The sequence below is a fragment of the Teleopsis dalmanni genome, chromosome 1 (genome assembly GCF_002237135.1).
Source record: "Teleopsis dalmanni isolate 2A chromosome 1, ASM223713v2, whole genome shotgun sequence".
Classification (NCBI taxonomy): domain Eukaryota; kingdom Metazoa; phylum Arthropoda; class Insecta; order Diptera; family Diopsidae; genus Teleopsis; species Teleopsis dalmanni.
In genome coordinates this window covers 175,583,848-175,594,774 of record NC_051846.1, presented here as the reverse complement: position 1 = coordinate 175,594,774, position 10,927 = coordinate 175,583,848, and the positions used below count along the sequence as shown (strand labels likewise).

At 28.6% G+C, this 10,927-nt stretch overlaps 2 protein-coding genes across 3 annotated transcripts; both read right to left on the bottom strand.

The window, feature by feature from the left end:
* Nucleotides 1–365: 365 nt before the first annotated feature.
* Nucleotides 366–2,586, bottom strand: LOC119670839. The gene is made up of 9 exons (XM_038081266.1): nucleotides 2,493–2,586; nucleotides 2,378–2,438; nucleotides 2,187–2,236; nucleotides 2,051–2,104; nucleotides 1,942–1,995; nucleotides 1,829–1,882; nucleotides 1,688–1,769; nucleotides 518–654; nucleotides 366–441 (listed from the first exon to the last, which is right to left on the bottom strand). Exons 1-9 carry the CDS (start codon nucleotides 2,538–2,540, stop codon nucleotides 388–390), a joined length of 594 nt encoding a protein of 197 aa, XP_037937194.1. The 5' UTR covers nucleotides 2,541–2,586; the 3' UTR covers nucleotides 366–387.
* Nucleotides 2,587–6,353: 3,767 nt separating this feature from the next.
* LOC119670316 lies at nucleotides 6,354–9,022 on the bottom strand. Of its 2 annotated transcripts, XM_038080529.1 has the most exons (3): nucleotides 8,786–9,022; nucleotides 8,598–8,727; nucleotides 6,354–7,652 (listed from the first exon to the last, which is right to left on the bottom strand). In XM_038080529.1, the coding sequence occupies exons 1-3, from the start codon at nucleotides 8,834–8,836 to the stop codon at nucleotides 6,574–6,576; spliced, it is 1,260 nt and encodes a 419-aa protein (XP_037936457.1). In that variant the 5' UTR covers nucleotides 8,837–9,022; the 3' UTR covers nucleotides 6,354–6,573. The 2 variants fall into 2 exon arrangements, with proteins under 2 accessions (XP_037936457.1, XP_037936458.1); XM_038080530.1 differs by lacking the exons at nucleotides 8,598–8,727; nucleotides 8,786–9,022 and adding an exon at nucleotides 8,174–8,296.
* Nucleotides 9,023–10,927: the final 1,905 nt, after the last annotated feature.

Genomic DNA, 10,927 nt, shown 5'->3' with positions numbered 1-10,927 from the left:
TTACATATTTCTATTCATCATCGTCAGTAGTTTGTTCTGTGTTCACTTCATCGTCGTCTGTAGTTGTCTCTGTGTCGGTCTCTTCTGTTGGCATCAAATCAAGTAAATCGTTTTTCACTTCACATGCTAATTTCATAATATTTCCAATACGTTTATTTAGTTCTTTAAGTTCACTTTTAATTTGTACGCCATTTGAAAACTTGGGAATTTCGATTTTAACAAAATCATGAAGATCACCGAATACCTTATTCATTGTGGTGTAATAGTCATTCGAATTCACAGAAGTACTACTAGATCTGCTTGAGTTATTTTCTTCTATAGATTGAGTTTTATAAAATTCTAACATATCTAAGTCAGATTTCGATTTTCCCAAACAATGTTTATCTATTAGCCTAGAGGTTGTTGATTTTTTTGAAAGTAAATTATCTGATTTTGTTTCTTCTAACGAGATATTGCTTGTTAGACTCAACTTACTTAGCAAGTGCTCAATTTGATCAAAATCTTTTAAATTAGATACCTTTTTTGTCAATTTTTTCATTGTGTTTATTTCAGTTTTATTCAAGTGACTTGAAGATTTCGCTGTATTCTCCATCTCTCTTTGACAAGGCAAATCATCTTTACTGAAATGTTTTCCTTGAAATATATCATCGGTTTCTGAAATAATATACTCATTAGATAAGAACTCATGCAGATATAAATAAAGGATGATTCTAATTTGACAGCACTGTTTTATTGTTAGAAATTAAACAGAACTGTGATCCAAGTTATAAATTTTTGGTTCAAGGTTTGTCATTTTACAGTATATATAGTTTATCTATCACTTATCTTGCTTAACTTTTTAAAATTCACTATGGTAATGATTACAGCTGTTAACTAGTTACCAACTAAAACTGGTGACGATTTTTCAAATCATTTTTTTTTAGTTTTCGTTTGGTGGGTACGTCAAGAAACAGTTTTGATCGCTATAGACATATGATCACCAATTTTGTGAAATTACAGATATAGATGTTAAAAGCATATGATTTTAAAAAAGAAAAACCAATACCGATTCAGTACTTTTAGGAGTTTGTTGAAAGACAATGGTAAGCCCAAATATTATACAGAAACAAAAATTTGATGAAAATCTACAACTCAAGTGCGGTTTAATAATATAGAGTTCTGGACCACAAAATGATAAATCTGTTCGAATTAATAGTTTAATGGAGTTTTTGTTAATCAAAAGATCTACTACAAAATATTGCAGTAAATTTAGTATCGTGTTGGACGTCACTTGTGTTGTTAATTGTAATGCATACATTTGAGTTGAATTGAGCACTGATAAGATGCTTGAGTGAAACAATAGAGCTTACTTCAGTATTAATTTGTTCAAAGTGTATTTCATTGAAACGTAAAAATATCTACAAATCCATTAGTTTGTAATGAAGATATGGTGTTGTTACTTGAGTACAGGATATTGATAATCTTTTGTTGTTTCATCTAATTAATCACCCACTATACAAATTATACCAACAGATAAATAAATATTTGTGGTGCTGTAAATGTAAACATTGAATGTTCTATCAATATCTTCCTGAAAGTATCATTAACTGATTTGTTAAGAGTGTACTTATTGTTTTCTTAATTTCAATAACGTATATAATATGGAAATATGGACCATAAATGATTTAAAAACTAATATAATATTTACCTGTTTCTGTTTTTGTTTGGCGGAGAATTTCTGCCAAAGATTCTTTGTCTGTCATTAATTCTGTATCTTTTTTCTCCGAAATCTAAAGTTTCAAAAGAAATATTAATTATTTATTAAATTATATGTGTAATATCTACAGACATCTGTTTCTTCATTATTTAACTCAATTCTCTCCGTATCTCTTTTCTCTGAAATCTGAATTATTTAAAGATATGTTAATTATTTATTAAATTATATAAGTAATATCTACATACTGGTCTTCCTTCATTATTTATTTTAATGCTCTCCGTGTCTCTTTTCTCTGAAATCTAAATTATTTAAAGATATGTTATTTATTAAATTGTATATTTAATATTTATTTACTTTCGTTTCTTCTTTATCTAACACAATGCTCTCCGATTCATTTCTCTCCGAAATCTACATTTTTCAAAGAAGTGTTAGTTATATATTAAATTATACATATTACACATCTAATTTGAATAATATTATATCTATATACTTCTGTTTCTTTCTTATTTAACACAATGCTGTTCTTAGTAGACTTCACATCTGCACTGAAAAATTTGAATTGTAAAAATTATCTATAAGAATTTCAAAATGATGTTTTTTGGTCTTTAATTTATACTTAATAATTATTTTTGTATTTTCTTTATATATATATTAAACCGAATTAAATTTTGGTTAACGTACCGAATTCCTGTGAGACATTGTAAATTAATTTTGCATTTGTAGAATTAGAGAGCAGAACTTTCTTAAAACAAAAACTATTTTTAAAAAACTCATAAATCTTGTATTTGTAAAATACCTCTAATCTAATGCTACTTTCCGATAAATTTTTTTGTTCTGATTCCATTATCAATTTATATATTCTAATTAAAGTTGATATAATTGAACGTTTAGAATTTGTGTATTTATTTTTAATTTAAAATTTAAATGAGAATATAAAAAAAGAGTTAAAATTAATTTCAATCCAATAATTGTTTACTGTCAAAAGAGCATAGGTTACTATAAAGATACTAATTGCATGCATATAGATCTAAGAATCGACTCAATGAAAAAATATATCAAGGACAGCGCCCTAAAATTATTCACAAAAGTTGATACGTTACCCAATCCCTCAGGACGCACAGGAAGATATGCTGATCTACGGTCTGTCATCAATTAGAAGATAAATAAATGATAATAATTCTAGTATAGTTAAAGTTTAGTGTGGGGCAGGGATAAGCCCCCAACCACAAAAGAGTAAATGTGCGCAATAGCAGTAACTCAAATTACAACAACAACAACAATATATTAAAGCAAACTAGTTTTAAACTAATCTTAAACTTGTTTAAACTGACAACTAGTTCAACAATCAGCTGTTATATTCACACTTTGTTTATGTGTGGGGATGAGAATTACAATGCTAAAATATTAATTTTAAAATGACATTATAATATTTCATAAAGTTGTTTGAACTTCAAAAGCATCTACGCATTTAAAACTAGTTTAAGAATAGAATTACTTTCCTTTCCAATAACAATGATATATTAGATACCTTTAGAAACCAGTTTTCTTCATCAAAACGCATTAACACACCCGGTGTGAACGCAAACTTAAGTTGATTTTAAATGTTTGTTAAAAACTGTTAGGTAAATCAAATCAAAAAAGTTTTGTTAGAAAGTTTAAATACAAAATATTATAAATGACTTTATTATTAACAGAAATATATCGATAATAATATCTTGATAAATCGTATACAATAAAAAGTAAAAGAAATAATTACACTAAATAAAAAACCTCCAATGCGTTCGTCATTATATTGTCCATATATATTATTATTATTAAAATGTAGAGCCCATAATATTATAAAAAATGCAGAAGTAATAAAATGATTATCAAGATCCAATAAGAATGTTCAGTTATTTTCATTCTCATTTTCATATATAATATTTTTGCCATTTATTGACTAAATTTTGAAATGTTGATGACAGTTTTCATAAGTGCACACAAAGTGCCAACTATAGTTTTTTATGAAAGTTTAAAAAATGCAATAAAATCTCAAATAGAATCTCATGTTTTGTTGCAATTTGGCCAGTTTGATCAAAGAAATTGTCATTTGTGCCTTTTATATGTTCCACTGACAATTGGACAGATGGAATTAGCCACTCTAGCTGACCACAGCTTGAACGTTGCAATTTTGCGCTTTTGATTTTGAAATGAAAGTTTTTTTTCATCAAATACTCACATGAGATATATTTTAGTATTTTTTAAGTCAAGTGTTTTTATTGCTGTTCTTATCTATACCATTAAGTGTTTTTCTAAAAAACATTATTAGGAACTACTATTAACTTTATGCTTTAATATATTGATATTTCAAAATATTTTAGAGAATAGTATGTAACAAAGCCCCTTAGCCAGACAAGGGACTTCAGGAAACCGTTTGAAATACCTAAACAATCTGAGCATATCGTTGACATCATGTAAATTTTTACTGAGTTTTTGCTGTGCCGAAATTTTTAACAAAAGTTGGGAAGACTCAACGATATGCAGGCATCTGTATGCAATTTGGCTAGCTCCAATGAAAGAAAATCAGACTTTCTAATTGAGATTCTCCGTAGAGATATCAATCTCGTAGTATGTGTACTTTCAGGTCATTGTATTTTAGGTAACCATGCTAAGACTAAATTTCCCTTTCAACCATTCCATTTTGCATATATAAAGTAATTACAATTTATTTAATTTAATGACAATTTCTGCTTTTATCTATAAATTTCGTTCTATTTAAGTATTTAAAACTCAAATATACGTTTATGTTAAAATTAAGTTACTAACATATCTTTTTGTGGTTTGTCTTTTGATGCATATAATTGAACTAATTTTACAGAATTAAATTATAAGATTTTATTTTATTTTTGTTTTGTAATCATATATGACTAAAGGACATTTAAAGAATTTAAAGCAAATGTAACAAATCCTTGATTGTAAAAGGGTTCTGTTGCCTTTTTTCCGTTTTGTTGGCTTTTACTTGTTCTTGAGTATGAAAACACATTTGAATACTATGCAACCAATAATGCCACATGATCAATTATGCACAACATTTCCTTATATATATATATTTATATATATATATAGCATACATTCATACATTTGTACTTAAATATTCAGATAAATATGTATATAGTTGTATATGTATTTATAGCCACTTTAAGTGTCTGTTTTCGTATCTGCATCTGTCGAGGTTTGCGATAAGGTCTGGGTTTCGCTTTTGGTCATTATTGTATATACATATTCTTCTGTTGGTAATACGATGCTTTCAACACGCTTGCAAAAGGATTATACCGCAATTTTTTCGACTGAATTTTCGATTTCACTTGCTTTAAAGCACACAATTTGACGATATGTAAAGGATTCCATTCGATTGCCAATTCATTTGATTTGCATATTTTTGAGATTTAATTTTTTATTTTTTATTTTTAATTTTCTATTTTTGTTAATTTTTGTCTTTTAATGAATATACATAGTTTTTCTTTAACATTAATATTTATTAACAACAATTTTAATAAAAACTGAACTTAACTAGTAAATTTTATAATTTAAATGATAAAAACATTTTTTACTACGCTATGTATTATATAGTATAGTTTTCGAGATAACGAGCTTTAAATTTGGATATTTTATTGTAAATCGTTGATTTCGTCGAAATTAATGTAAAAATTTGCCAAATATACATTACATTAATACATCCAGAAATAAGCTATATATTATATTGAAATATTTTAAAATTCTTTGACAATCAAAGTGCCTGGAAAATAGGAATACCTCCATATATGTACTGCAATATTTAAAAAATTTAATTTTTTATCACAAAATAAGTAGGACTTTAACCCATTGAAACAACATACTAAGAATGAATGGAGAAATGATCTATCACTGACCTGAAGATTAGTGTGCGAACTTTATCATTGCAATTAGAAGAAGGGTTAATATAAGGAGGTTTAAAATTTAAAAGTCTAGAAAGTTTGGGCATGGTATTGGAGAGAATACGAAAGGAGTGCGGCTATTGCACAATGCGGGAGGAATGCATGCTCACTCAAGTGAAAAGAATGCCATGCTTTTCAATACCCAACACCACTACTTCTAACAGAAATATCTGGAAATTAATTTGAATTTGTTATGTGACGATATTCAATTTTTAAAGGTTTCAAAACTATTTTTGTCATATATTACATCTCTTTTGTATGGGAGATGGTCATTATTCCGAGAGAGAAGGCTTGAAATATAGGCGATAGTTTTATGTTTTTAAAAAACAATATGAGTTAGGTAAACTTGAATTAAGTTAGGAACACGAACCCGTGTATATCCATAAATTACGAAAAACAAATTTTAGCATAAAAATTGACTTTTACAGGAGGACCAGAATAAAATTTCGATAGAGATCTTTGCGTTTCTTAAAAGAAGTAATACTTCAGAAATATGCTACGTCGCTTTGTTACATGTCATTTTAATAAAAAAATATTTATTTAAAAAGAACTTTTGGAAATACATACAAGTACATTTAATTAGATAGATATATGTATAGTTATGCACATACATTATTGATGTTATTTAAAATATTCTTTTAATTTATTCTATTTTTTCTTAATTTATTTTTTTCGGATTATTCTTTATTTTAATAATATACTACTTTTTTGGTGTTATTTGCTACATTTTTATTAGCATATATATGTGAATAAAATTTTTACTTATTAATTTATACATCATTTAACTATTCTGACTGCAAACCCGGTCTTACCAAAAATTTAACTGATATAAGAATTAATAAACCAAAAATTTTTAGTTACACTTTTATAATCGTTTTCCCTTTTTAAAATAACAATATATGATGTTTTAGCTTTCCGGTAAATTTACGAATTATGTTTTGAGGAAGTGTGGATAAACTTAAATGGTCGATTTAAGTGAGCAATATGATTGAATCGTCCTTCATGGCTACCACGGATTGGTTTGGGATTTGAGGATACTGCAGCAGCAACAGCAGATGTCTTATTTAACATTTTTAGTGCTTTATCAGATTTAGGGTTTTCCGCATTGGTTTCAGGTTTAGTCTTCTTCTGGGTAGTTGACTTATTCACATTTACTTTACTTGATCTAAATTTGTTACATACTGAGAAAGGATCGGAATGGCCCTTAATTGATTTCGACAGAACAGAAACATTTGATGAATGAGAATCCAACTTCTGCAAGAGTTTTGTCTGCCGTTCCATCTCTATTTCTTGTAATCGACGTTGCTGCTCAATGACCTCAAAATTAAGAATATTACGTTCGTTCCTGCAACTTAGTAATTGATCAGCTGGAGGATGAAGCCATTTGTGCATTGGGTCTTTAGGACGCTCAGACTCATCGTTTTTCTTCTTGCCAATTGCAATACGTTGTTTAATAATACTGTCGATCTCCATAAGATCATTCTTAAAACTTTTGCTAAATCCCGTAAGTGCCTCTGAAGTCCCCTGCTGACGATTTTTGACAACTGTCATGTGCTGATTGCGTGTTGTGGTATAGTTGTTCAAGCTGTTGTTATTCTTTTTACGTGGTAATTCAGCATCCTGATTACGAGCAAGTACTTTGTTATTTTCAACGCTATTCGCATAGTATATGGAGTCGTGACGAAAAACGCCAGCGCTTGATTCAACGGGCGAACTATAAGTATTCTTATACTTCATTCGATTATTTGGTGACGTTGAGAATTTCCGCTGAATCCCTTCACGTGCATTTCTTGCAAAATTGACTTTGCTGTGAACTGGATGCGGTTTAGCGCCATCATCATCTTTTGGATTTAAATTTTTTGGTTTTGCCATCAGGACTTCATCGTACTGTGATTTTTGCTTAGCACGATCAACGGCTGCATTTTTATTTTGACGCAATTTTCCTAAAGATTTTAACATACGCAATGGTCCCTTATTTTCTTGTCTGGGAGCGGCTGCAGCATCTGTGGAAATATTCAGTTTTGGAGAGTATTAATATTTTTAAAGGTAGAATTAAATATAAGTAAAGCAGAATTGAAGCTTAGGCTGAACTGGATTCAACTAATTTCAAAATAATCAAAATAATTGTATCAAATAATCTAAGGATTCTTAAAGTAATCCATAACAGGATTACAACCCTGTCAGTCATTATTTTTAACTAGTATGGCTTAGAGCTCGGCTTTTTGCGCCAACAAGTTGAATCTTATACATACTATAGCTGTTGTGTTTGCGTTTATTATTTTTAAACTATCTTATAAGTCTCTTACGTTCAAGTTTTTACTTATTTACCTTGGACACCACTTTATTGTGACAGCAATAAATTACACATTTTATAGTTCAAAAGAAACTGATTAAGTCTATTTTAATTTATAAAATTAAATAATATATAATCGTGTGAAAATTAGTATAGGTAAATACCGATTTAAATAATTAACTGGCTAAGATCTTCTCTATTCAAAAAAAATTTTATATTTATTTAACCTACAAATAAGGTACTGATAGTCCATAAGCGGCTTCACATTGATCTTGGAGCACCTCATATTTGGCGCCCAATTGGAGTCCACAACTCGCACCAAAGTGTCACCATTAAAAATATATCAAAAAATTTATAAAAAATTCCGAATATTTTTGACATATTTTATTGGTTTCTTTTATGTCAAACTTAAAAATATTTCAAAAAAAATGGGTGGAAATATAACATACTGCAATGTATCTTTATCTTGTCTTGCAAATTTTAAAAGACTAATTATTTAATAAATTTTTTATCGAAATCAGTATTTATATAAAAGAATAAATGATAGAATCTTATTTTTCAATAATATGCGATTGACCATAGGTTCTAAGTTTATTCTAATTGCCGAGACTACAGTATGAACTGTACTCAGTATAAGTACAGTATAAGTACTCACCATCTTTAGAAATGTTAACTTTGGATGGAGATGCAGTATTAGCTTTTGGGCCGGATGAAGCATCCTTTTTGCAAATTTTATTCACGCATTTACCAACTAATTTCGAAGCATTTTTTGCTAGAGTCCAAGGCTGAAAGAATTAAAGATTTTTATTATATATAACAAATTGAAGATTTAAAAGTACTTACTTTTATTCTTAGTTGCTTTTGAACCATTCTAAATTTTTGAGCAGTTGCCATTTTGAAATAATCCAATCCTTACCGGATAACCTATTCACCAAATGTGCAAACTGGTTGACTGTAATTTTAATTCGGGAAAGAGTAGTGAACATGAAATTTTGATGGTATATTTAGCTACATAGGGGTTAGTTTTATCTTAGTAAAAATAGATAACAATTTTAATTTTACGAAACAAATGATTTTAAATAAAAATTTCAACTAAACAACTTGATTAGTGTTCTTTAATTCGAATAAAAAAGCTATGCCTTCTAATGAAATATTTTAAATAAATTGAAAGCTTTATAAGAAATAAATTTTATTGCTGATATATACAGTACATGTGAATATAAACAATAATAATTAATAATAATTATATATAGAAATACAAAATTTAAAAGTCTCACTTCAATAAAAGATTATTCATTAAGTACGTCGAGCGCTACCTTTTTGTCAGTATCACAACTAATATTAACGTCATTTCTTATTTAATCCGTCGAATGAATATAGTCAAAATATCATTTCGGTTTGAAATGGTTTCTTAGTTTACAAATTATTTAAAATTGATATCTCAGGGTATATTTTAACAACTGAAACAATGAAAAGTAATATCAGAATGATAAATCTGTTTGGATGAATCTGCTTTAATGAAAACAATGGATTTTAAAGGGGACTGTTTGTTGTAAATGTATCTTAAAATTGTATCAACACCAGAAATCGTTACAAAAATTTAGGATATAGTTTTAGAAGATCATCATCTGTCTGAGAGCGATATTCAACAAAACAACGCAACTGCTTGTATTCCTATAATTTCCGGGTTTTTCAGACGTCAGAAAATCCTTTCGTAAAAACCGATTTTGATTAAATGGAGAATCATTAAAATTATTCACTAAAGTTGATACGCTACTTAACCCCGCCCTAACAATCCTCAAGTCCACTTCTGAAGTCTCAGGAAGATATGCTGATTTAAGGTTCGTCAAAAGACAAATAAATGATATGATTTCTTAGCCTAGTTAAAGCCTAGTGTGGGGTAGAGATAAGCCCCCCAGTCATTATAGAGTAAAAGTGCGTAATAGCACTAACTCAAGAAGATTCAAGATCAAGAGAACAAGACGTGTTTTGTTTTTGCAGCAAATTATATTAAGAAGCAAACTAGCTTAAATTCTTTTCCGTGATTTCATTTCCGTCCATTAAACATTTTGAACAACTTAGTATTGCAGCTGACATGCTATGCAATAGCATACGTTAAATACTATTTCACATCAATATGAATTTTTTGTATATATGCATTTTATCTTTTAATTCCTACAAGGGCCAAGGGGGCCAAAATAAATATTTTCTATTGGTTTCTATCTGAATTTTGACTTAGTTCCAACTTTTTGCGTAGGATCGTAGCTTTGTTTTAATCTTCCAAGCGACTTCTATATTGGGCAATAAGCTGTCCAACAATCGTTTACAACACAGCCTTCGTGCTACCATTTTACTGAGTTTAGTTGGTTTAAAATATGACAATTTGGACGGTCTATTGTGATTTATTTTGTTGTCAGGACACTTGAACTTATGGGTATGGTATTATTTATCTGTTATTTTATGCAAATATACAATTGTTGATTGTAGCCTAACGTTCTTTCTGGTAATGGCAGAGTGTTATCATGCAGAGTCAGATCAAAATCGTCGATTTCATAGTGTTATTACTATTTTAATACTTTTAGATTGCATTCAGATTTAAAAAGTATTTTTTTTTGTATGGATATGTAAGTATATCCATATTTGTGCTTTTAAAAAGCGCAAATCCTGAAATTTTTTACTGTGTAACACTGTTTCACCAGTAGGCTTACATGACGAGGTAAGGATAAACACTACGTAACAAAAATTTGTTTAAAATTTCTTTTCAATTCTCATTCTCAAACTTTTTATTTATATTGAAAATAATAACGATTTACTTTTGACGTGACCATAACTGCTTGAATATGTCCCACAGTAAATATAAGTTAATAATTTATTAGTGTTAATTCTTTTTTGTCGAAAATGACGCGTCTTAGACGAAAATAGTCTATTTAGCAGGGTTCGAATAGAAATCAAAAGACAACAACCAAAATTTTAGTTAATTTGTTG